Raw genomic sequence first — 27,971 nt, 5'->3', positions numbered from 1 at the left:
TAATTTATCATACAAAACAGAGTATAAAGTCTTCATCTTTGAAATGCAAATTGAGAAACAGAATATAAAAAAAATGGTATGGCTTATAACTTTCTTTGCGGTTTTATCATCAGCATTAAGAAAATGGAAAAAGCTGTGACTTCAGCTCTGACCTGCAGAGAGACATTATTCTCAGACTTTATCATCATCATGGGATACCTGTGAGGCAATCTGAATAAAGACTTGCACTTTCACATGGACACGTCATCAAGTGTACCAGTTAATATTCACATTCACAGTACGTAAGAAAAATACACGTGGAAAGAAAAGTAAAAGGTTAAATTAACAAGGGTTTATTCACAGGAATACAAGTGGAGAAAGCAACAGAAAAGCTGAACAAATTAAATGGAGTGGGGGAAAAAAAAAAGGATCTAATACCCAACTTTCATCCTGTAGCTTTTAACTTGCACCCCAATGAGTTTGCTCAGGGTACAAAGGGCCACCAACATGCGCCAATACAGTGCAGATACCCTGCTTCTATGAACGTAAAGGTCTCTATGATCATGCTTTGAAAGTAATTAAACAAAGGAACTTAACGTTATTATATTGAAAGAGGGAATAAACAGTACATTATAAGAAATATCTTGATTTCTACAGTTTCAGTATGTGCCATCCAATGTATGCAATCCTTTCAACTGATCTTATGCCACAAGTGTTCTGATAAAATCACTACTATATAACCATGCAGAAAGCACATCACACGGACAGCACGGAGGCAAAGGTTTTCCACAAGTATACCAGCTTTCCACATTGTGTTACACAAAATACAATATCAAACTTTGTATCTTGATAAATGCTTTTGTTTTGCGCTGATACTGCCATATGGGCTGGTCACATATTTTTGAACAGTGCGTGTGATAAATCTTTCCTGACATCAAGCAGGTCTAATCATACTTGGCAGCACTTTAGATCTTTTTTTTTTTGTTTGTTTTTTTTTACATTAAAAAAAAAGGTAACTTAAAAGACATTTGAATATAGGGCTACATTAAATTGATTGGGGTGGGAATCCTGATGCACATGGGTAAATGTTTGCCTAGTTTACTATGTGATGCGAGCATGCTACTTACCCTCTAAATTAAGTTACTTTTAACCACTAGGATCTTGAACGCTTCCAAATGAGGAGACCCGAGTGACATTACAGGTCAATGCTATCGGAGTCCCGACATGGAAAGGTAGCAAAAGGCCATGGTCTAGAAATAATCACTTTTGCTGCAAAAAGATCTGCAAATTAATGCTTCACAAATAAGGTATCCTTAAAAAAAAGTATTCATTCTTTCCAAAAAAATTTAAAAAACTAAAGGAGTTATTCTCTCATTTTCCTCCCTCCTTGAACAAAAAAAAAAGTAAATAAATAAAATACTAATTTGGCATTTGTAGGGTGTCAATTTATGCAGTAGATCTTTATTTACTTAACAGGCGCCTGAACTGTAGACTGTAAGTACCTGCACTTAAAACACGCACTGCAAGCTGCGCTAATTACTCGGACTTCATCTATGTATGTCTTCATTAACATGCAAACACTAATGAGTCCCAATCAGTGGGACGGACACTTAGGCAACCCTTTGCTTTAAAATAAATGCCATTTACTGATATAATACCCATTCTTAATATTTCTTCTAACATGTGCAAAAAAATATTTTCCTCTTACTTATCCCGCTAAAGTTCAATTATGTGGTACTCATTTAAGTACAGTTCCCCGTATACCAGAATGTGCTGTTTGGCGATTCTATCTTTTGTTTGCTTCTTCACATCCAGTGCAGAATTGTAAAGGAGACATATTTCCACCCACAAAAGGCTCCAGACGTTTAAACGTTTCCCAACATCGACTTAATACAGTGACGGCAACACCTCCCTCCCGCCCCTCCCAGTAGGCTTTGGGATTGTACTGTGTTCCCTACTGGTTTGCCCTTCCCCCCTTAAAAGGGTAGCATTTTCCCTGGGTGCAGAGGCTCCCCCGTTGTCTCCCAGACTGAAGGACCTAAAATAAGAAAAGGAATAAACATTAAGGGGCAGATTTATTAAGGGTCAAAGTGAAAGTTTGATTTTTTTTTTTTTTGGTCAAAACTCTCAAATTTAAATTGTGGATTATCCAAACTCGATGTCAGTTTCAATGCAATTTCAAGGTTTATCATACTCCGTCCCTTTAAGAACTCATTCGACTATTTACAACCTATAAGTCAATGGGTGAGGTCCAGGGATCAATTTGGTGATGTTTGTAGCCTTCCTGACATTTGAGTTTTTATAAGTTTTCGGATTGGTAAAATTCTACCTAGTTTGCATAATTTGATTTTATTAAATTTCGATTAGTCGAATTCCGAGTTTAGGGTGGTTTAAAAAACTCACATGAATTCGAAATTAAACCTTTGATAAATGTGCTTCTAATTGTTCCGATTCTTTAACCTTTATACTTATAATGCCATGCCACATTGTTGGGGATACAGCTAGCTCAGCAGTTAAACTTCTAAAACCAAAGATCAAACTTGCTTTGCATTAAAGATAAGTACAGTTGGCTAAATTTAATGTAAAAACTAATTCTAAATGCACTTACCCCTAATGGTGAGACTGCAGCTAGAGCACAACGAAGTTAAACTCCATAGTAGGCTGCAAGACGTTCTTTAAGAGGAAGTGGAAACTGGTCTGAAAAACGTCTCCAGTTTTCATCCCCTACTTGGTTTTTAAACCCATGAAGGATCTAGAATGGAAAATATAGAAGAAACTCAGTACTACAGTTAAATGGTTAAATAAGAGCACCAGATAGAAAAATAGACCAGTATGAGTTATGTCTAGTTGAAAAGCCACACAACAGTAGGGCCAAATGACAAAGCAAGTGTTTCTAGTGGCACACACAAAGGCCCTTCATTCCATGTTGAATCATTTTGTATTAATATTACACATTCACAAAAACTTTAAACCCAGTGATGCTACTGCTATTATATGAAGTTAGCAGTATTATATTAAAGGAATTGATCAGTATCAAAATACAAACTGGGTAAAAAGATAGCCTGTGCAAAATAAAACAGGTTTCTAATATAGTTAGGCAAAAATTTAATGTATAAAGGCTGGAGTGACTGGATAATAGCCAGAACACTACTTCCTGCTTTTCAGCTCTCTGGTTCCTCTGATTGGTTAGCAGGCAGTGACATAAAGGGGGAACCACATGGGTCATAACTGTTTGCTTTTGAATCTGAGCTGAATTGCAAACTCACTGTCCCATGTGAATGCTGAGGATCAATTGCAAACTCTCTGTCCCATGTGGTCCCCCTTCAAGTCACTGGTTAGAGAGCTGAAAAGCAGTTAGCAAGTAGTGTTCTGTCTATTATGTTTGACATCCAGTCACTCCAGCCTTTATACGTTACATTTTTGTCTAACTATATTAGAAACATTTTTTATTTTGCACGGCCTATTTACCCAGTTGGTATTTTCACACTGAACAGTTCCTTTAAGTGTGCAAGTCTCAAGGGTAACTGGCACACTGATCAGTTTTACTGCACCAATGAAGCTATATGAGGAGGCTTAAGCCCTGGGAAATAACCCATAATTTTTTGTTGCAGTATTCAATCTTCAAAAGTTAAAAAACAGTACACTACCTTACAGAACATGTCTCTTAGATCTTCCTTTGGATTAATCCATGATGCAACCGCATCACAGAAAAATATAAAATCCTAAAAATAGAGAGAAAAACTTGTAAGTCAACAGATCACAGAATTCACGCATACTTGCAAAAAAGGCCTAATGTGCTTAAGCACAGTTAATGTACATGTTTCTGAAATAGCACTAAAGTTACAAGCAATACATCACCCTTATGTCCAACGATAATTTCCCTAATAACAGGGGTGATTCTGCCTCAGCACTCAGCAGCCCAAATACACCCCCCCCCCCATCACTCTTAAAACGTCAGCGTTTGAGCGGGTCGAAGGGGGGCGCATAGCTAGTGGAATGAGCGCTACAGCACTCTCTGCACTAGCTGACACAAATTTCCAGGTTAAAAAACAGAAATCTGACTCTTAAAGTTACAAGACATGGCTTATTTTGGGGTTGGGGGTGGGGAGATACACTTTCAAATGGTGTACACCAAAAAAAAACTTGCTACCTTAATTCCCTCACAGCTCTGCCAAAATCCATTTGCAACTTTAATGCATTAAAGATATAGAGATATAGATAGATAGATAGATAGATAGATAGATAGATAGATAGATAGATAGATAGATAGATAGATAGATAACCACCTAAATAGAATTACTGTAAATTATCTGTTATAGTGCTCCACCTCCCTTCTGCAGTCAGGATTGAAATGCAGAAATGCAACCCTGTAAGAACATATTACAGGCTCCACAGTATTTTAAACCAGCTTTTTTTTTACTGGTTACAGACCCCTGTGAAATCAAGAATCTCTACCGCTCTACCAGGGTCAATGTATGAAGCAGCGGTGGTAAAAATGCAATTAAAATGTTTGTACAACCTAAACTGATGTACACATTGTGGCATACACTGGTGCCCCTGCCTTCTCAACTTGACACCAAGCTACGACAATTTATCTGGGGCGGTAACAGGTGCAGACTGAGCATGGAGTTACAAAAAAGACCTCAAAATAGGGGTAGAACGGCTTAACCAGATTTTTATGCAATCTATCTGGTTATACAGCTATCTCATATGACATCACTGAAACCTGAGGGCCCATGCTCTGCCCTTTACAGGGTTAGGCTAACACTGTAGACCAAGCCACCCCACTGTGGCACAACAATGAATTGAATAAGGTAGCGGAATTGAAGCTGCCACAGTGTTGGTTAGACAAAGGTATTTGTACAATTGCTGATGTATGGAGCACCAACAAGCCTTCTACCTTTTCGGTATTTTGCTTTAGATATGCCCTTCCCTCATCCCTCATGGCAGTGTGTGCGTGACCATCTTAAAGGAACAGTATCATCAAAAAATTTGTGTTTTAAAGTAATGAAAATATCATGCACGGTTACATTGCACTGGTAAAACTGGTGTGTTTGCTTCAGAAACATTACTATTGTTTATATACATAAATACACTGCTGTGTAGCAATGGGGACAGCCATTCAAAGGATAAAAGGCTCAGGTTACACAGCAGATAAGCTCCGTAGAACATAATGGGGTTATCTGTTATCCACTATTTAACCTGTGCCATATAGCCTTTTTTCAATTTCCACCATTGCTACACAGCAGCTTGTTTATATAAACTATAGTAGTGTTTCTGAAGCAAACACATCAGTTTTTACCTCAGAGATGGGAACGCTCAAACATATGTTTTGGGACTGTAGGAAACTACAGAAGTACTGGGAGGAGGTGTTTGCTACGCTAACGAATGTACTGGGTACCCCTCTAGTCGCTTCCCCTGAACTAGCCATATTGGGTGCCTGTGACGACTCCCAATTCAATAGGGATCAGTTAGTTATTGTACGTCAGAGCCTATTCCATGCACACAAATGCCTAACTCAACAGTGGAAGAGTGTTGCTCCCCCGACCCATCAGATGTGGATGGTACAAATGCTTAACTTTATTAATTGTATGTCTTACCTATACACTAAACGGGGATCATCTACCAAATTTGACAAGGTTTGGGGATCGTGGCCGGCCTCTTAGGCACGGCGATTGGATTGCTCTATTGAGTAAACGATGTATGTTTGCATTTAGACAGCTTTGCTTACTGCATTCGGGACTCTTATCTATATATAGTGTTGTTGGCAGATTATCATATTGTTGTTTTCTAGACAATGTTGAATATATGCACTTTCTCTGTTTTTGTTTTTTTTTCTTTTGTTTTGTTTCTTTTCTTTCACTGTTTTCTTTTCTTTTGATTATCATATTGTATAACTTTATTTGACTGGTATGTGACTGTCATGTGTTATGTCATCTACTGCATTGTCCATTACGCCTTTTCTGTTGCATTCTTTGCTACATGTCATGCCTAGCATCTTTCAATAAAGGTTATGATAAAGAAAAAAAAAAAACACATCAGTTTTACCAGTGCAGGGCACTTTAAAACACTTAACTTTTTGGTGTTACTGTAGTTACATACGAGGCTTGTTTGACTCATACGCATGCAAAGCCCTTACACTCATACCTGGACAACACCACCAGGATTAACACTGATCATTGTACAAATTCCACGGAAAGCAGAGTCCTTTTCCTCATTGTCTCTAATGTTCCTCAGTGAAGTGCACCTAGTAAATTTCAGAAAAAAATAGTTAATTTTGAATCAAGCCAAGTAACAAAGGAGCTGTATTATTGCTCTTTAAGCATGTTGCAATTGGCAAAGGATGAACAACTGTATTTCAGAAGAATCTTAGCGTACAGATTAAAGATACAATCGCATTGAATAATCAATTCTATGATACATTCTTTGCTTACTCATAACCTTTAAATGTCGATTATACTAGCCCTTAAAGGGGTGGTTCACCTTCAAGTTAACTTTTAAAATGTTATAGAATGGCTAATTCTAAGTAACTTTCCAACTGCCCTTCATTTTTCTTTTTTATAGTTTTTGACTTATTTGCTTCTTCTGACTCTTTCCAGCTTTCAAATGGGGATCACTGACCCCATATAAAAACAAATGCTCTGTAAGGCTACACATTTATTGTTACTACTTTTTATTATTCGTCTTTCTATTCAGGCCTCTTCTATTCATATTCCAGTCTCTTGGTCATGTCAATGCATGGTTGCTAGGGTAATTTGGACTCCAGTAAACTGGAGAGCTGCCCAATAACAAGCTACATAACGTAAAAACCGCAATAAAAAATGAAAACCAATTGCAAATTGTCTCAGGACATCCCTCTCTACATCATACTAAAAGTTAACTCAAAGATGAACAACCCCTTGAATTGCTTGAGACTACAAATTATATACGTAACATGGGTGCCAATGTAATCACTGCAGTGAATGGCATAAAACATTGGCTGAAAAGTAGACATTGGCACACATCACTGTATGTCTGATACACATTGCATGATTCAGCTTTATTAACAAGTTTTTAAAACACAGCAAGCATGTGACAATCTTATCCCATGCATGATTAGTCATTAGCCACAACAAAAGAAAAATAAACCAACTAAAATATAAATGACAACGCTACTGCAAAAACTGACAACCTGATAGGACAAGATTAGTCACATGATTGACAACGACTTAGGATCGTATAACCAAATGAAAAAAAATGAAACCTAAAATGTGAAATAGAAATAAAGCGTCAAAAAATGAATTAAAAAAAAGATTGAATAATACACACCAGGGTCTTATAAACTGCTGTAGCATGGGGGCCACCTCTTGAGGACAAACGTAACCAAGACGACCAATTGTTATTGCTAAGGCAACGCAACCACGGTTATACACCACCAAACGCCAACCAAGACATGAGCAAATGAGGGGGAAGGAGAAAAAATAAAGAAAAAACAACAAATAACTCAGAAACAGAAAACAGAATTTGTGTATGATAATAAACATAAGATTTCACTTGTGTCGTTTGTGACCACCCCCTTTTTGCAAAGGGAAGTGATGGTAATACTTTCAGAAGGGAGAGAAAGAGCTAGAGAGAGATATGGGGAAAAGAGAGAAGAGGAGGAGAGAGGGAAAGGAGGATGTGAGAACACCTAAAACATAAAACCTTAACAGGTCACTCAAACTTATTAATAAACCCTCATTTTAATATGGTTGGGAAAGGGGCGGAAATTGCCTTGAAATGAAACATAAAAGCAAACAAATACCTAAACAACGGGGTGTCTTAAATTTGTGCACATTAGCTTGTTTAGAAAGCAATAACCTATTGCCCCATTATCAGCTTAATTTAGCTGTAATGGGATCATGCTAAATAATTTGTTTACCAACTTGTTTAGGCATTTGTATTTTCATAAATATATATATGTTTAAAAAGAAAAATCATTTCATTTCAAATACAGCATCAAACAAAGCTGGGGGTGGCTTTGAGGGAAACTATTCCTGGTGCCGCAACTACTTGATACTGACACTTTCCTAGGATTTTTTTCGGAATATAGTATCGCTTTAAGAAATATATTAAATGGGAAAATCGTGACTGGGTTTGATCAAAGAAATTCTACTTAAATGTTCAGTTATGTTCTGAAAGGGGAAATCCACACAAACAACTTAAGCTTTTTGAAAAGTAAAACATTTTAAGCAACTTTTCAATATACATCAATTAAAAAATATGCAGACTTTATGATTTTTAATGATTTGAAACAGTTCCCTAAGCATAACCCCCTGCTCTCCTGCTGAGCTGGCTGACTACTGTTACTTTGTATCAACAGAGAGCTGTACTCGGCCTGCATCCTCCACACCCCACAATTCCCTGCACATGTGATTTCAATAAGGAGCGGAACATCGCAGTGCAATGCATTGTGGGTTATGTAGTTCCTGCATGCTGTCTGTAAGCTGTGGAGAAGTTGTTACAATTTGTAACATCAGTGATTAGTCCCTCCTTCCCTGCCAGGATTTTAAATGATGCAAAAAGAGAAGAACTGTTAAACAGCCGGATTTCAGATAGTGATGTGCCGAACCGAGGCGGGTTAGGGTCGAGAATTTCTCGACCCGCACATCACTAATTTCAGCATAGAAAATGGCAATTATTCATACTTTTTGAAGAAACCGATAACTGTGATGGGTATATTAGGGGGTTTCTGTGTTAGGTGAGCCTCCCAAATTTTAGTTTGGAAGCCGGAGTTCCCCTTTAAAATGGGATTTGTTTACTTACCGATAAATCCATTTCTCCGAGTCCCGAATAGGCAGCACAGATACCATAGGGTTAATGTCCACTTCCCTTTAGGAGGCAGGATGACCGGAAAAAAACTGCAGGCTTGCTCCTCCTATTCCCGACATTAGCCCATCCCATGTTAGTTGTTGTCAAGCATAAAAAATTTGAAAGGGTGGGGACAACCTGTGCTGCCTATTCGGGATTTTCTCAATCATCCCTCGGAAGCACAGATACCATAGGGTTACGACCCAAAGCAGATGGGTGTGAGAACAGAAGAGAAAAGTACAGAGAAGAAGCATGATCGTTATGTTAAGCCCTAGCTTATGAAGGAGGAGACTCCTTTAAACTGCCGCTTGTAAAACTTTGCGGCCAAAAACTGCCTGTGAAGAGGCAAAAACATGAAACATAACATTTTGTAAAAGTGTGAACAGAGGACCATGTGGCAGCACGGCAGATGAAGCCTGGTTTGCATGAGCCCATGATGTGCTAATCGCTCGCATGGAGTGGGCTGACACCTTGAAGGGAGTTTGTCCTACTTTTGTTGTATAGGCTAGAGAAATGGTTTTGGCCTTTTTTCCTTGTTGTGAATATCCAAAGAGCACAGAGTCAGACTTTCGAAAATTCTGTGTCCTATTAATATAGTATTTGATTGCTCTTACTACATCTAATGTATGGAGAGATTTCTCATTTGGATTTTTTGGTTTAGGACATAAGGAATAATAATTTCTTGGTTGATATGGTAGTCAGACTACTTTTGGCAAAAAATCTGGTTGAGTACGAAGTACCACTTTATCCTCATGTATAATGCAAAAGGGAGATTGACAGGATAGCGCTGCTATTTCTGAAACTCGCCTTGCAGAGGCAATAGCTACTAGGAAGGCCACCTTGAAAGAAAGCATTTTGACAGAGATGGAATGCATGGGTTCAAATAGTGGTTTCTGCAGAGCATGGAGAACTAGTGTGATGTCCCATGGTGGTGTAGGAGACCGCCACCGCGGACATATATGTTGAGCGGCTTGTAAAAAGATTTTGATGTCTTTTATTTCCGCTAATGGTTGCTGAAGTAAAATTGACAGTGCAGAAAATTTAGTCCTTGAGTGAACTCGTACCGAGTCCCTTGGTTAAATCATCTTGCAAGAATTCTAAAAGTTCTAGGATGGTTATGGAATTGTGTGCTATCCGTTTGAGGTTGCACCATCCAAGAAATATCTTCCATATTCTGTGGTATGATCGATTGGTAGACTTCTTTTGGGCTTGAAGTAAAGTATGTATTACTGGCTGTGAAAAACCGTTGTTAGTCCAGGTTTCAATAGCCATGCTTTAAGGATAGCATTGGAAGATTGTCGTGTAGGAATGGTCCTTGGGTCAGAAGGTCCGGTCACCGCCATGTTCTGTAAGTCGGAGAACCATGCTCTCCTGGGCCAGTATGGGGCGATTACAATGGCTGTGGCCTGGTGTAACTTTAGTTTTCGGAGCACTTTGTGAATCATGGGTAACAGGGGAATATGTATACTAGATTGAAGTCCCAATTGATGGTTAGAGCGTCCACTGCTGTGGCGCTGGGGTCGCGATACCTGGTGCAATATGCAAGATGGTATCGCTGGCGCCATTAAGTGATCTCTGGCCATCCCCACTTGTTGGTGATTTGCAGAAAAATGTTGCGGTTCAGTTTCCATTCTCCTGGGTCTAGAGTCTGGCGACTGAGAAAGTCCGCCTCCCAGTTCTCCTGACCTGGAATGTAAATGGCTGAAAGTTGTGGCACTGTGCGTTCTTGGTGGTTTAGCTACAGCGGTCGCATTGTCTGTCTGAACCTTGATGGGGTTCCCTCGGAGGGACGCTGTCCAATATTGTAGTGAATGTCTGATGGCTCAGAGTTGCCGTTTATCGGCAATTTTGTTTTTGTTGTCGACCACATTCCTTGTACCGTCTTGTCCTGGAATACTCCTCCCCAGCCAGAGAGACTGGCATCCGTGGTGATGGTTTGGAATTTTGGGATGGAACAGGGTCGTCCGATGGAGAAAACTACCTCTGTCAGGAAGAGAAGGAGCGGAGCTCGAAGTTCCTCTGTGGTGTTGCACAGAGGAAAGAACTCTTTGGGAAGGCACGAACAAATTAGTGCGCTGATGATGTCACCGTGTTGCGTGCCCGCGCCTTCTTCCACTGCCGGTATCGCTCCTGCGCATCTCTTGAGTAAGAGTTTTGGAGCGAACTCTGAATGTTGTGTGGGGTAGCGCAGTAGCATACCGTCCACTTGTCCTCTCTCTCTCTGCCGAGTGAGTATATGGTAGTGTAGAAGCGTACCTTGCTCTTATGTGGGATTTTGATAGCGTGGAGGCATACCTTCACATAACTGGACTGTGATAACGGGGTAAGACATTCGTGTCCCCTTGGTGTCTGCGCTATCAGCATGACTTAGGGCATAAAGTACATTTTAAATTCAAATACAAGTATAAGCGCAAGTGTAAGCGCAAAGGACCATAAGGTTGTGAGGGTAGCGCAAAAGCATACCCTGATTGCAGTAAGCACAATTACCTATAAGAGGAAAAAAATATGACCTACCTCCTTGAAAGCAGGATGACAAAAAACTAACATGGGATGGGCTAATGCCAGGAAGAGGAGGAGCAAGCCCGCAGTTTTTTTCCTGTCATCCTGCCTCCTAAAGGGAAGTGGACATTAACCCTATGGTATCTGTGCTGCAAAGGGACGGTTGAGAAATAATAACACCTGTGACCTCCAGCCAACTTTGATGACACTGGCAAAAAACTAGTTTGATAAACAAAAAAAAAAACAAAAAAGATTTCTATATTCCAATTTCAAATTCCTGTTGATTTCCGTTGGATTTGATTGATTCAAGAGAGTTATATATATATTTTTTTCTTGAAATTCATACTATTGGAATAACAAAAACCTTGGCCTTTGATAAATGTGCCCCTCAAAGTCAAACGACAATCTGGATACTGAGATACTGACCATTGACATTGTTTTCTCATAATGGATGCATATTCAAATTTGGTAAAAATAAAAATATTACAATTCAGGATTCAGTTCCGACAACTCTTTTGTGGAGGTTAAGGTATTCAGCTGAATGCAAACCCAAAATCATGGATTCAGCGCATCCCTAGTCTGAATAAGACAGACTTAGAACTGCGAGAGGGTTCTTTTAGTTTCATTCATTGTGCATATACTACATGGGGTACAACGTATTTTCTAGCCATATTTTTTATTTTTTTTCTGTTTAATGAGCTGAAGGAAAAATACCTACATGTGAGTTATATACTGTGTGCTTTGAAATTAAAAAAAACCTAGAATAACCATAAATATTCTCATAACTGCATAGATCAGATGGAAGAACTAACCTACACAGATAATGCAATATAAGATTTTATGTAGTAACTGCTGTGCTGCATATTTAAGACCACGGTTAATTGACGGGCTTCTGGCAACAATTAGAACGTACAATTAGAATATGACCAGCGTATTATGTAGTAATAGATACACAAACTGAGTTTTAGGTATGTTCTCAGAGAGGAATATTTTAGACGGATCAATAGGGAGAGGAAAGATGGATAGTGGAATATTCAGAAACTTCCTCTTAGCAAACAAAAAAAAAATCAGAAACCCAAAAGCTTAAAAAAAAAAAAAAAAAAAGAAAGAAAAGGAAACCTAAATTGAGTAAACACAGATTATGCAACATTCCCATTAAACAGGCAATTGTGAACATTCTGATGAGAAAGCATGCAATTAAGCAGATGATGCACTTTCAGTGTAAAAGTTCAATGTGGGAGAGGAGGACAAACTATATATATATATTTTAACATTCATTAAAGATATTTTTTATCATTCTGATAACTCATCCAGGCCTTTAATCCTAGAGGATGGCTGATCTACCTGACTGGATAAAACCCTTAGGGTAGGACTACACGGGCGTTTTCGCTGCGACAAATGGCAATCAACGGAAATAAGGTAAGTGAATGCATTGTCGGGTGAAATCGCATCGTTGATCAGACGGAACATGACTGTTGGATGCAGACGCAGTGTCTGCATCTGACAGTCGTGTCGGATCAACGCTGCAACTTCATCAGACAATGCATTCACTTATTTCCGTTGCATGCCATTTGACGTAGCGCATCGGATCACGCCAAAAACGTCTGTGTAGTCCAACCCTTATTTATTGGACCTGGCTGTTTCAAGTTTCAAAAATCTGTGGAACACTAGAGTCAGATTTAAAACATGAACACACAGGGGGGTCATTTATAAACATAAGGAAAATTCGCACCTGGGCAGTAACAAATGACAACCAATCAGATAATTGCTTTCAGTGTAATTTGCAGCTGGCTGAAAAAAAGCTAATCACTGATTGGTTGCCATGGGAAACTGCCCAGGTGCAAATGAGCCCCACTGGGTTTAAGGGCTCTTACAGATGAGCGTTTTTACCTGCGCTCCCCTGTGTTCCGGTTTCATGCCCTCAGCCGCAGGGGAGCGCAGGAGTAGATGCACTGACGCAGTAGACTCCAGAATTATCACCATGGTAGTGGAAGAATAAACGTAGGCACAAGCAGGCAATGACATGGTTAATCGAATTAACGGATCATGATGGAAGCAAGGGAAACCCATAAAGGCCAAGCCCATCATATAAAAATTAACCTATATTAATAAAAGATGAAATGCCTAAAAAGGTGGTTCACAAAAACTTCAGTCATGTTTAACTCCCACAATTAAACTTTTAGCTAAAAGTTCATCACATGCAACATAGAGAAAAGAAAAGACATTGACTAAAGAAAAACAAAAGTACAGGAACAGTTTATGTGCAATCCTGTGACTGTAAACTAACAACATTCTACAATAGGAAAAACAGGTTTGGTTTAGAGTAATGAAGACATTTAAAATCCTCAATAAGCGAACACTGCTAGGACATTACTTTTCTGTTACAATATTAATAAAACAGCTTATACAATATGTGTTTGCAAAAATGGAAATTTTAATCAATGCAAAGACAGCACTTCAGCTTATCAAGAGAACCCCCCTCCCTTTGCCATTAAACGTGTTTATGCTTTCAAATATGCAAAAATGTACATGCCTACAAGCAAACGGTTTCCTAGGATTTTAGGCAGTGGTTTGAGGGGGGAGCAAAATCCTGAGGCTAATTTGAGATCATGTGCAAAAACTAGTAACCCCCTGGTCCAGGTTTCCTTGCATGTGTGCACGCAAGTTAAGGCATCAGCACACAAAACAAACTTTGGAGAGCACATATCTACTTAAAGGAGAGGCTAACATGAAGTAAGCTTGATCAGAAAGGTCTATATAAATACACCAGTAAACCCTCAAAATAATGTTTCTCCCCTGAGTCTTCTGTCAACAGAAATACCACATTTCTTTCCTTCTATTGTGTACAAATGGGCTTCTGTATCAGAACTTTTCAGCATAAACCTCCAAGGCACAGGCTTGAGCATGCTCAGTTTGCTTCCCACTCCCTTTTCCCAGCAGCCCCCCCCCTGCTCTAATCTGAACCAAGAGCTATGAGAGCAGGGATAGACTCAGGCAGGAAGTGATGTCACACCAAGCTAACATGGCAGCTGCTATCCTAAACAGATTCTAGAGCTTTTTTAGGTCTGGTAAAGCATTCTGCAGAATAAATTTAGTGTTATAGCTTGAACTATTTTGGCAATAAACAGATTAAGTGCTTTCCTTCTCCTTTAAAGGAAAACTGAAGCTCAATATTTTATAAGACATTATTATACCCTGTGTTTGGGGCCTTTGCACAAGGCCACCACAGCCCTTTAGCAGTAAGGATCTTTACCTTTGAAAATGGAGTGACCCCCTATATTTGCTAATTCACAGCACATGCTCTGGGCTGCTGCCAGTTACATGAGCGTAGGGACCAACTCTCAAAATACCGTGCATATAATGCACAATACAAGTCTGATTATTAATTAAGATTCACATTACAAAGCAGCACAGGAAAGAGTGCATTCTGCATCAGACAAATCAGCCCTTTAGCATCAGCTACTCTTACACGTGATCCCCCCCTTTTCAGTTAATGGTAATCATTTTCAACAACCTCCAAGTCTAGCTCTTCAAACATCCCAGAGCATGAACATGAAGGGTCTCTAAGATGGTAAATTTGACAGCATGGATCATTACTGTTATACAACTGCGGAACACCGTTTGGGCTGGTGCACTAAGTTTAGTATATAAAACACTTCTAGGCAAACTTCTTTAAAGGCTTCACGATTCCTTTAAACAACCCCAACCCAAATAGATTTATTTTTTGTTTAAATATTTGCACGAGAGTGTGTTTTTGAGCATGCTAAATGTAAGTGAATATTTCTTCTGGTCTGTGGCAACTGGTCCGTTGTCAACAGCACAATGTGTAAGTTGCTTTATTTTTGCTGGTGTTGAGCTCCAGGGCTGCCACCAGGAATCACAAGATCATATACTACTAAGTTTGCAGGGTCCCCAACAATTATTAGACCATTGGTCACCTAGGTGGAGGATCCTGCCATCAAGTACAATAATGCCCCAGCGGTGAAACAAATGTCATATGCAGACATAACCACTCCCCCGATCTGCTAAATGTCACACACAGTTATGCTGAAAACCCAAACTGCCACCTTTATGACCCATTAAAACCCACAACGCCCGACTGCACGATCCCCTGATACTGGCCCTGTTCAGTTCTAACATAGTTGTGATTTCTTATAAAACAATAGTGGTGATAAAAGCTAGAATAACTACAAACCTTTTATATAATTGTTCAATTGTGCTTGGCAATATTTTTTAAAAACAGATTTACAGAGGGTTGGTGTATAAAGTTAATTATTTCTAACATAGGACTAATCTTGTTCTACTTAAAGAGAAGTTATAGAAACATTACTTTTTGAATCAGGATGATGACCACATTAACTTGTAAATCAGCACATTAATAGCAAGTTTGCAGTCATTTTAGCAGATTGGAAAGCATTTTGCAGAAAAGGAATGTACAGCCACTTAAAACAATTTAAAGCTGAAAACAGTTGATCACCCAAATAACTAACAGTGGTACCTGTATTTTCTAAGAGAGTCTTTGGTGTGTTGGGTCTATTTATTATTTCTACAAGTTGGTGCAATACCATTGGTACATAAGGCTGCATATCAATACCTACAAAACAAAAACAGATGATTAACATTTGACACTCAAATCAATTAGTACTGATTGTCAGATCTGTTCATGTGTGCCATACGTCTAAATTAAAAGCAACTACACACCAATTTGTTTTTTTCCCAAAGACCAGTCAGATAACTGCAAAGTTGGCCCATGTACAACCACAAAACATACTATACCTATATTAGCATGTGTAAATCATTTCTTTATGAAATTATTATACAAATAATCAAGAGCTAGAGTAATAAACTTACCCATCTGGATGGATATTTCACCAATGGCCCATGTTGCATTATTGCAAACAGATATTAACTCTGGATTTAAATTGGTTCCTAAAATGGGCATAAAATCAGCTAAAAAAAAAAGGGAGAAATGTAAAAACCCAAACATTTAAATCCCTATAGAATCTTTTTTTATACTTCATATCCATCAACACCTCACCCCCCCCCCGCCCCTTAGGAAAGAAGAGGTACACATACCAATACATGACTTGACATGTTGAAAACATGCCTTGGTCAAATCTCCCAGCAATGCAAATGAACTCTGACGAACCTCTGGCATTTTATCCTAGTGGGGACAAGTTTTTTATTAATTTGTAACTCAGAAAATTGCATTATAAATTAATCAAAATGTATTTTAAGAGCATTTTGGCACCAGCAAATATTTAATAGAAGGAAGCACCAAACTGCCTCCTTTCACACAGCAAACGTGTTTTCATCTACCAATGTATTTTCTACTTAAAGGAACAGTAACATCAAAAATTTAAAGTGTTTTAAAGTAATGAAAATATCATGTACGGTTATCCTGCAATGGTAAAACTGGTGTGTCTGCTTCAGAAACACTACTATTGTTTATATAAATAAGCTGTGTAGCAATGGGGGCAGCCATTCAGAGGAGAAAAGGCTCAGGTAACACAGCAGATAAGCTCTGTAGAACATAATGGTGTCACCCGCTATCCACACTTTAACCTGTGCCATATAGCCTTTTTTCAATTTCTGCCATTGCTACACAACAGATTGTTTATAAGAACTATAGAGTTGGCTACTCTAGAAAGTGTTACTGCGGGTAACTTAGAAAGTTTAACTTTCAGATAAAATACTTTATTAATCATCTACTAGGCATAAGCTTCTTCTTGAACAGTAGAGATCTCGGTTACAGTGTTTATGTAGAAGTAGTCAAGAGTCTTGCAAACATATAGCTTTTTATAGAGATTTTCATGCATCTACAGAAAGAAATCAAACTTGGCCTCGACTGCTAAGAATTGTAGCTTGTAATTAGAAAAGTGGCAATAAAGATCACAACCCAACTATTGAAGTTCAGCACCTAGCTTATAATGCAGACAAAAGCAGAGTAGAGGAGAGCATTTATTTAATTTAAGTTCATTTACCTGCATGCATTGGTACATCAAAGTAAGGATGTTGCTCCGAGCTACCAGCTGCTCAATGTGACCTCCGAGGCCTTCTGCTAATCCACTTAATAAATCTAGAGCCACTATCATGAAATCTTTATCCGGAGACTCATACTGATCCGGCTGTGAATTGTGTAACTGCAAAAAGAAAAATGACTTAATACAAGAGAGCTCTACTCAAGATAGTGTTAACCGGTCTATACATAACCTAATATGGTCAGATTCTTTGGGCATATTCAAGTATACCACTCAAAAATAATTATTGTTAAGGTCATTTTTGACAATTGACCAAGTTCAGACAAATGGTGGCTGGCCAATGAGTTGATTAGTAATCAGCTCTGCCGTATGCGCTCTTTGCTTCTAAATAGGTGAGGTCGAAACCCTAAGGGCAATGACACAGATAAAAAAAATTCTGAAAAACCTTGCCATAAAGGTTAAATTGCATGATTGCGGAACTTTTGAGCAATCACTGAAACCGTTTTAGCAGAGGCTAGTTTAAAGGGATACTGACATGGGAAAAAAATTTTTTTTCAAAATGAATCAGTTAATAGTGCTGCTCCAGCAGAATTCTGCACTGAAATCCATTTCTCAAAAGAGCAAACAGATTTTTTTTATATTCAATTTTTAAATCTGACATGGGGCTAGACATATTGTCAGTTTCCCAGCTGCCCCCAGTCATGTGACATGTGCTCTGATAAACTTCAGTCACTCTTTACTGCAAGTTGGAGTGATATTATCCCCTCCCCCCCCCAGCAGCCTAACAACAGAACAATGGAAAGGTAACCAGATATCAGCTCCCTAACACAAGATAACAGCTCCCTGGCAGATCTAAGAACAGCAGTCAATAGTAAAATCCAGGTCCCACTGCGTTACATTCAGTTACATTGAGCAGGAGAAACCACAGCCTTCCAGAAAGCAGTTCCATCCTAAAGTGCTGGCTCTTTCTGAAAGCACATGACCAGGCAAAATGACCTGAGATGGCTGCCTACACACTGATATTACAACTAAAAAAAACACACTTGTTGGTTCAGGAATAGAATTTTATATTGTTGAGTTAATTATTTGCAGTGTAAACAATGTAATCTAGAAATAAAAACTACACCATAAAAATCATGACACAATCCCTTTTAAGTAACTGCTAACTTAATCTGCTATAAGATATCTAAACGTCCATCACAATAAAGCAGAATCATCATTTTATAGATATTGACTAGGCTACTTATTGGGCTTTGCTGGGCCATGATTTTCGAGATCTTTCACTGACTGAACTTTAAACATAGGTCCTATGGCTGGAACTTCCTTAATGACCCAATCATGGCCTGCTTCCGTACAAATCTGAAGAGTCAACTGATGAGTTAAACTGCTTGAGTGTTTCCATTGCTTCCTCATTTTTTCACTGGTTTAATATATAATGAACTTTACCATAGATTGTTGAAGAGTCTTTTGTACCAAGTTCACACAGCGTTGATACACCGGTTCACAATACGGAAAAAACCCAGACTGAAGTGCAGTGGCAACAGAAGAGAGACACTGTAATATAAACGCAAACAAATGATTGAAGCGGTTTTCATGGCAATGTAAGGAAGGGGAAAGAGAATTAGTGGCTTTTAAGCAGCTCTGCTGTGTGGGGTCACATTTACATTCCAAGTGCAGTTTAAATAAATTAATACTTTATTTGTAACTGGTGATGTCATGTCTCCAGCATATACTTTTACCATATTTGGGATTTCCCTATTCTCTTGCTGTGGGCTGCCTCCTATGGACACTTTCTGTAAGTGCACAAGGTCACTTATTCTTCACCACATAGTGCTTACAGCAGTATTCTGAACTGATTAGGCTACCGTACTGCCACCATGTGACCTAATGCAATGCCTTGTGGGAGCCAGGACTCCATTTTACAACATCCATGCTGCTGAAAAGAAACAGTTTGAATCTCCCTTTATGATAGAATGGCTGGTAAGCTAAATAGTTGCACCAAGCACCTTTACAACTGCCAGCACCCCCCAGAGACATTGCTGCATAGACATTTCATGCCAGCTAGCATTTTGATGTTGCATGTATATGCATATATGTTCATTTGCATGTTTGATCATTGTTCATTGCAAAGCTTACTTATTATATTTTCTGTTATTGTATTTCAGTTTCACCTTATTCCACTTGCCTATCCAGTAAAATCTACAGACTCCAAACTTAGTCTCTTTATTGGATTGTGGGAAGGTTTAGCTGCATGTCAAACTACACACTGCCCCAGGGTAATACGTAGCGAGGACAGAACAGGTGACATTAAATCTATGAAATCTGTGAAAAGAGTCGCTATTTTAAAAGAAAGCCACTCATCTGTGATGGACGCTCTGTTCTTTTTTTTCACAGATAATTTTTAACTTTTTTAGTTTTTGTAAGTTCATTTGTATGATTTCATGGATATTTTTTTTAAATATATACTCCATTGCAAAAGTATGTGGTCGTGTGTCTCCAACTCCTTTTTCCCCAAAAAAAAGTTGGTTCTCCATTTACTGCTATAACAGCTTATTGTGGAAAGGCTTTTCACTACTAGAAGTTGGAACATTAGTGTTGGAGTTTGCTTCAATTCAGCCATAATACAGCATTTCTGAGGTTATAGATCAGACCAGGGTTGCAGAAGGGATAGTGAGCAAAACAGTAGTTAAAGTAAGCAGGTACTTACCTCAAGTAAAGGAAAGAGATCCTTGTCCTCATCCTTCAAAACATTCCACTTTTGAATCAGAGGAGGCATAAGCATCTGAATATACTCCTAAAAATAAAGCATGCAAGTCTTATATTTTAACATGTAAACTGGATTATGATCCTGTTTGGGCAATTCTTTAGAACTTTTTAGAATAGTAGAATTTTTTACTAAGGCATTTGATAATTTATAACAAATTCTATAACAATTTTTTAAAGGGGGTTGTTCACCTTCCAATACTTTTTCCAGTTTGGTTGTTTTCAGATAGATCACCTTAAAGACTTTTTTTTTTTTTCAATTACTTCTCATTTTCTATTTGTGACCATTTTTCTAATATTGAATTGTTTAATTTTTCACCTTCTTGATACATTTCTTATCTTTGGCCCAGCTGAGCAGAATCAACAAGAGCAGTGGTTAGAATGGATACAATAGTTGCTAATATTCCACAGGTGCTGCGGAGAAATGTATCAACTAATGTAGCAAATTGTAACAGTTCAGATTCTGCACCTGAATTACTGAACTGATAGAGAAACACTGAAGATGACCATTTAACCTTAAAGGGGTGATTTACCTTTAACTTTTTTTTTTTTTTTTTTTAAAGGTTAATTTTTATTGAATTTTAACAGAAAAAATTAGAAGGAAGAAAAGTTAGTGAGAAAGGACAAAAGAAAAGGGAAAAGGGGTGGTAAGGCTGAAAATTGACTATCATTGGTTGGTCGAGGTGGCTGGCGACTCGAGCCAAGGGTTCCAAATATTCTCAAATTTCTTTGAGCATCCTCATGCTAGGTACGTGAGCTTGTACAGTTCCAATTGCGAATTGATTAGTCCAATCCATCTACTCAGCATCGGTGGCGATGGGCCCATCCAGTGCAGGGCAACCACTTTTTTTGCGTAAAAGAAGAGCAGCCTCATCAGACATCTAGTGTTTACTCTAGGTATCACTGAGTCGAGGAGACCCAGAAGGCAGGTACCCGGGTTAAGTATTTGGGGAAGCTCCAGTTCAGTAGCCATAAAGTTCACAATTGCCCTCCAATATCTGAGTATCACTGGGCAATCCCACATTAGATGTATAAAATTGGCGACAGGGGCACCACACCTTGGACAGCTGGGTGAAGTTACTTTACCCATTGTAAATAGTTTCTGAGGAGTGAGGTATGTTTGATGTATGATCCTAAATTGTATAAGCCTGTCTCTAACAGGATATAAAGGTTGTCTATGATTTCTTCCCAATCATCTGGGTCTACACTAACCCCACTACTCTCCCACCTATACTTCACCCTGGGTCGGGGATCATATCTATTGGAAATTAAAGGAGAAGGAAAGCTACGGAGGCATTTTATTGCCAATAGATTAGCTGCAATAGTGCAAGCTAGAATGCTATATTTATTCTGTAGAATGTTTTACCATACCTGAGTAAAAAGCTCTAGAAACTCTCTGTTTGTTTAGGATAGGAGCTGCTGTATTAACATGGTGTGACATCACTTCCTGCCTGAGTCTCTCCCTGCTCTGGGCTCAGATTACAGTAGAGAAGGGAGGGAGGCGGGGAAGAGGAACAAACTGAGCATGCTCTTGCCCAGGGCAATGAGGTTTAAGCTGAAGGCAGGAAGTCTGATACAGAAGCCCATGTGTACACAATAGAAGGAAAGAAATGCAGTGTTTCTTTTGACAGGGGACTCAGAGCAGCACTACTTTGGGGGTTTACTGGTATATTTAGATGGACCTTTCTGATAAGGCTTACTTAGTTTTAACCTTTCCTTCTCCTTTAAGTGCTTATATGTATTGGATAAGAGTTTGACCTTGGTGGGTTGAGATATCAATTCTTCTATCCCTGTGTACTGTAGGTGCAGAGGAGGAGTTAGGAATTGCACTGAGCAAAGATGGCTCATCTGGTTGTTTCGAAATTCGGACAGGTCAGGCAGAGAGAGGATCCGGCGAAATTTAGGCAGTGTGTGAAGATTCCCATCAGTGTATACTTGTGACAACCGCTTTAGACCTAATTTAGTCCATGTTCCCACCTCTAAGAATGTAGCTAAGTGTAGATAATTACTATTACCCCATAAAGGTGAGTCCGGAGATAGAGTGGTATTAGCTTTAGTAGTCTGCACTATTGCGTCCCAGGCTCTCTTAGTGGCATCCATTACAGGTAATAAAGGGCCAAGATCCTTTCGAGTTCTATATAAAGCATTGTGCAGGCTTTCCACAGAAGATATAGTGCCTCTATTATGGATGCCGGGTTTTTAAGTTAACTTTTAGTAGATTTTCAAATGGCCATTCTAGTCAACTTTTCAATTTTTTCAATTGGTCTTCATTATTTTATTTTATTTTTTAATGATTTGCCTTCTTCTGACCTTTTCCAACTTTCAAATGGGGGTCACTGACCCCATCTAAAAAACACATGCTCTGTAAGGATACAAATGTATTGTTATTGCTACTTTTTATTACTCATCTTTCTATTCAGGCCTCTCCTATTCATATACCAGTCTATTATTAAAATCAATGCATGGCTGCTAGGGTGATTTGAACCCTAGCAACCAGATGGCTGAAAATGCAAACTGGAGAACTGCTGAATAAAAAGCTAAATAACTCAAAACCCACACATAATAAAAAATTATAACCAATTGCAAATTGTTTCAGAATATCAGTCTCTACAACATTCTAAAACCTAATTTAAAGGTGAACAACCCCTTTAAACTTCAATTTTGGAAAAACAGTAAAATAAAAGATGGAAAGCAATTGGTAAAAAGTCTCTATAAATAGATAGAGCAAATAAATGATTTGTAGTATTGGTTTTTCTTGTTCTATAATTGGGTTATTTATATGGCAGATGGGGATGGGGATTTGACTGTTGCTGGCCACTGGTTAAAATGCCTGCCCGTCTGTTAATCCTCTTGTAGAAATTAATAAAAAGTGATGGCTGCTCTGAGTTTGTATAATACAGTATGGTTTTATTTATTCTTCAATTATGAGCTGTGACAGGCAGACAGGAATATCAGGTACAGTGGCCATTGCTAAATCCACATGCCCCATAGTCCTTTAACTTCCTACACAATCTCCAGGTTGGCCAATGTTTGGTCAGCATTATGTAAAAATTTGTGTACATACAATAACAAAATGTGCACTAAACTAAAATAATTTAATGGACACAATACTGAATACTTACTGGCTTATTTAAATGATGTCCAACAGAATCTGCTAGTGTTCCAATTGCATCATAAAGTATAAGCAAGTTTTTATGCTGGTATTTACTGAAAGCAAAAACTAAGGTATCAAGAATGTAGGCAAGGTATGGAACAAGCTCGGTACAAGCCTCTTCTTCTAGAGTTGCAAAGGCACTAGGAAAAAACAAAACCATTATTCAAGTAAACCTTTAAAGATTAGCCATTTTATAAATAGCTTTTTTATGTAATTTTTTTACATAATTTTTATGTTTGAGAAATGGAAAGTACAACTTTATGAATGGAAGCACAATTTTATTGATCTCAGTGTCTGGAAAGCCGCAACTTCTCTCGTCTACGAGAGAGGTTCACAAAAAACTGCATATTTGCCTGAAGTCCAGGATGTAAGTGTAAGTATGAATTTATCTGCGAGGCTACTCTTGCAGAGGCCGATGCTTTGCAAACCTAATCATGATTTTCAGATACACTTTATTCCCTAGTACTGAATATCATCACAACTGTTCAACAGAAAGACATGCCAATGAATATCTGTCAACATACCTACAAGCAGCTTCTTGTACACGTTTGTTGCTGTCCAAGATACGTTTTAGCAGCTCTGTCATTAATGGCTTTAAACACATGTCTGGGGGCTGGCTAACTACCCAGTGTGCATAGCGACTAAGCGTCCAGCAAGTGATGGAGCGTACAAGAGCTTTTTTATCTGAGAGGCACTGTGTGAGGTGAGGGATAAGCTCTGGGAGATAAGGAATCATGCCTTGCATACACCCTACAAATAAAACAAATGAAAATACGGTTAAAATTACATGGACCAACTGTTAAATATATTATTAGTATTTTAGAGGCTTTTCATTTATAACGAATGCATTTGAATACCTCACACATCTGAAAATACTAACCTTCAGCAATTGCACCAAGAACTAAGATTCCAGACTCCTTAATTACCCATTCTGGATGGAAAAGTAGCTCTTTCAAGAGAGGCAAAATGTGTGGCAAAAGTTCTTCACGAAACACATTGGCAAGTACATCAAGTGCTGCTGCAGAACATTTTCCTAAAATATAAATATTCATCTCAGTGGTGGCTTGTTATGCCATAGCTCACACATCTTATGCAGACAAAAAAAAAAAGTTGCGAGTATTTTTACTATTTGTTCTTGTTAAATAAAGGGTTGATCTACTACTACTACTACTAGTTCCTCCATATTTGACCCTTGGCAATGAAAATAAATGTGATTAAAACAGCACAACTTTCATAATGAACTTCTGTTTATTTATGCAATGATAACCCAATTATCTACTTTGCAAGGACCAAACATGAACTACCCAACTCTTCTCTCATTATCTCTTCACACGCTCGCATTCAAGACTTTGCAAGGGCTGCACCCCTCCTCTGGAATTCTCTCCCATGGTCTGTCAGACTTTCTCCCAACCTTTCTGCTTTCAAGAAATCTCTTAAAATGCACTTATTTAGAGAAGCCTACCCTCACTCTGCTTAACTACCAAATGCAATACTAAATGCAGTACCACATCTGACCCACTTAATTCTGATCTTGCCCACTCCCACACCGTGTCTTATTCCCTTCCCTTTTGCACAGGGCCTTTCCCACCTTTTGTACCTGTATTGGTTATGATCTATGTAACGCCATATGTTCTATGTATGTAATTCATGTGATTTACTTGTATAACACATTTACTTTACAGGGCTGTGCAATATGTTGGCACTCTATAAATACATGAATGTATTTTGTAATCAAAATAGGCAAAAAATAGGAGAACAAGTTGTAATTGAACTCGTTGAAAAGAGAGAATAGTAGCCCTTTAAAGACTATTAAATCAATGTTGAACATAAAGCTTATTTTGTGCATAGAGCATTGATAGTGAACATTCAATGCTTCATAAAAACTGCCTGTCAGCAGCAAAAGAAGAATCTTTTCATGACCAAGAAGGCTAATGGCACGTATAATAGCTGTGGTACATCAAGTTGTTTTTTTAAGACAAACAATTAAGTGTATCCACAAACAGGTCGATGAGTTAACCAGTAACCACTTGGATTTTGGGTGCACATGCCCCAGACACACAGCTTGAGGAGTAGGATCATACAACAAAAAATAGCAGGCACTAACAGATCCCATGGACAGGCAAAGTAGAAGAACAGCAAGCTGCTTTATTTTAAGTAGTGACCTGGTGCACAAAATGTATAAGTCTTAAGTTCTACATTTGCCTTAAAAGCTGTTCTTTTACTTTGCCTGCCATTATTCTCTTGTATAATGGCAGCAGGCCTGTTGAACAATCAGTTTTCAATGAAGACCTAAAGTAAGTGAGAGCTCTTAATTTATGGTGAAGTGTTAGAAATTGAATAAATGTATTTCAGTCTGGAGGGAAGGCAGCATTCCACCTAAGACAAGCATAACCATGACAATTGATTAGCAGAGGTTATACTTAACTGGGAACATTTTAAAACTGTAAAAAGTTGTATGGGCCATACTTAGAAATTCTCTAAAGAAATTGCAGCTGTATCTAACAGCAACAAGTGTATTCTTTTCTGTGTTGAAAGTAAAGAATTAAAGGTCTGCAGTGTGTTTCCAGTAAACGCGAACTTGCTTGTCTTACTTAAATTCCAGTCAGATATGTTCTCATCATCATCAAGTTCATTGTCGTCATCATCATCATCATCCTCAATCCCATCTTCCTCATGAGGCTGAGCCACTGTCCGTGATCGATGAAAACGAGGCCGGATATCCTGTTCGCTATCAGGAACAGCTTCGTCTTCTTCAACATCACCCTACAATTAAAATTTCCTGTGAATATGTATTACAAGTTGATACGATTCCCCAAATGTTTAACGATTAAAACCATGTATTTACCTTCAACAAAATAATATCAATCTCCGAATATTTCATCCCATTGACTAACACAGGTATTAACCTATAATACAAAAAAACAGTTAAAAATGTATAACTGACAGTATTGCTGCCTTCAATACTGTGTTATAAACCACCCTGTCTGGCCCACAAGTGCACCTGTTGTGGACTACAGCAATCTCTAGATGTAGGTGCTATGTTATTTTCCCAATTGCAGAGTTAGCCACACAAACACATTATCTAAAAAGAGACATCTTAGAGAAATATAATAATCATCAGCCGTTGGCAAGCTTCTGATTGAGGATATTTTGATCTACGGGTAGCACCCTTTGAAGCCATTGTGTATTAGTTTGTAATGTACCTGCTGATTATCAGAACACTATAAGAAGTTAGATTCTATGCACATAGTATACAATTATTTTCAAATAAAATAAGTGAATGAATAAAATAATCCACATACTTTGCAAGATGTCGACATAGAACCTCCTTGCAAATTGGTTGTTCAGCTAAAGTCAGCCAAAATTCACAAGCCTCCAAAGCAACATTTTCATCTTGGTCCTGGGTCCGTAGCAGCATGTACTATAAATATATGTTTAAAATAAACCTGCTGTTATTTAAGGTAAGCACTCTTGGAATACCACACACATAGCTAAAACATGTAGTAATTTTGACATTACATGTATGGGATACGTTATCCGGAAACTCGTTATCCAGAAAGCTCTGAATTACAGAAAGGCTGCCTCTCATATACTCAATTTTATCCAAATAATCCAAATTTAAAAAATTATTTTCTTTTTCGCTGTAAAAATAAAACAGTACCTTGCACTTGCTCCAAACTATGATATAAGCATTCCTTATTTGAAGCAAATCCAGCAATTACAGAAAAATACGTTAACTGGAAAATCCAAGGTACCGAGCATTCTGGATAATAGATCCCATGCCTGTACCAGCAAAGACCTTTTATTGTTAACAAAATGTTGTGGGGATAAGAGTGCTTAAACAGTATCATCAAAAAATGAAGTAATACAAATGTTTTGAAGTAATACAAATATAATGCAGTGTTGTCCTGCACTGGTAAAACTGCTGTGTTTGCTTCAGAAACACTACTATTATTTATATAACTAAGTTGCTGTGTAGCAATGGGGGCAGCCATTCAAAGGAGAAAAGGCTCAGGTTACACAGCAGATAAGCTCTGTAGAACAGAATGGTGGTATGTTATTCACTATATAACCTTTTTTCAATGTCCACCATTGCTACAGCAGCTTGTTTATATGAACTATAGTAGTGTTTCTGAAGCAAACTCATCAGTTTTACCAGTGCAGGACAACAGTAGATATTTACATTACGTTAAAACTCTTTTTGATGTTACAGTAGCGTACAATATTTGACAGCTAACACAGGGCAGGAGCTGGCCTAATAGCCATGCTTAAATCTTCTAGTGCAATAAAACCTAGTAAACAACCAGTAAGCAAGGGCAGACTAGCATATTGAATGCCTCACTAATATTCCTCAAGTGGAGAGAAGCATTCAATATGCTAGTCTGCTATTGCCCTATCATTTTTACTGGCTTGGAGCAGTTATAACAAACTGGGCAATTGCACATGCAACTGGGCAATTGAACATTCTCTTAGAATTCCTGTACAGAGCATGAAGCCTTTTAAAATCACTACAGTGAATACCTGTGAGATTATAAAAAGATGGCAGTGAAGCTCTCAGTATAACATGGTGCATTTTTAAAAGAGGCGCACTGGCCAGGAGTAGGTGGTGAGTGAATAAAATCGATGGGATGCACCAAACAATTTTTTGCACCCCCTCAGTAATTTTAGGTTTCCTTCTCCTTAAAGCTCACTTAAAGAATTACATGAAAGTTTGGAGTCATAAATCCAAACTTGTGCACAAACTTGTGTCAATCTTTTTAAATCTC

General features: G+C 38.3%; 1 protein-coding gene across 1 annotated transcript in view; it reads right to left on the bottom strand.

Moving 5' to 3' along the window:
• Positions 1–309: 309 nt before the first annotated feature.
• tnpo1.L (transportin 1 L homeolog) overlaps positions 310–27,971 on the bottom strand; it is a 43,984-nt gene continuing 16,322 nt past the window's right edge. Inside the window, exons 8-24 of the mRNA XM_018265098.2 lie at positions 26,508–26,626; positions 26,051–26,111; positions 25,797–25,968; positions 24,086–24,238; positions 23,730–23,955; positions 23,174–23,345; positions 19,996–20,082; positions 18,735–18,842; positions 17,292–17,450; positions 16,384–16,471; positions 16,159–16,257; positions 15,806–15,901; positions 7,288–7,363; positions 6,127–6,226; positions 3,627–3,701; positions 2,588–2,731; positions 310–2,017 (exon numbers count right to left, since the gene is read on the bottom strand). Of these exons, the coding sequence (XP_018120587.1) occupies positions 2,624–2,731; positions 3,627–3,701; positions 6,127–6,226; positions 7,288–7,363; positions 15,806–15,901; positions 16,159–16,257; positions 16,384–16,471; positions 17,292–17,450; positions 18,735–18,842; positions 19,996–20,082; positions 23,174–23,345; positions 23,730–23,955; positions 24,086–24,238; positions 25,797–25,968; positions 26,051–26,111; positions 26,508–26,626 (1,899 nt within the window). The 3' untranslated portion in view covers positions 310–2,017; positions 2,588–2,623. The remainder of the gene's footprint in view (positions 2,018–2,587; positions 2,732–3,626; positions 3,702–6,126; positions 6,227–7,287; positions 7,364–15,805; positions 15,902–16,158; positions 16,258–16,383; positions 16,472–17,291; positions 17,451–18,734; positions 18,843–19,995; positions 20,083–23,173; positions 23,346–23,729; positions 23,956–24,085; positions 24,239–25,796; positions 25,969–26,050; positions 26,112–26,507; positions 26,627–27,971) is intronic.

Source organism: Xenopus laevis, chromosome 1L, assembly GCF_017654675.1.
Source record: "Xenopus laevis strain J_2021 chromosome 1L, Xenopus_laevis_v10.1, whole genome shotgun sequence".
In the NCBI taxonomy this organism is placed as follows: Eukaryota; Metazoa; Chordata; class Amphibia; order Anura; family Pipidae; genus Xenopus; species Xenopus laevis.
Note: the sequence above shows the minus strand (reverse complement) of the source record. Positions and strands in the feature narration are given on the sequence as shown.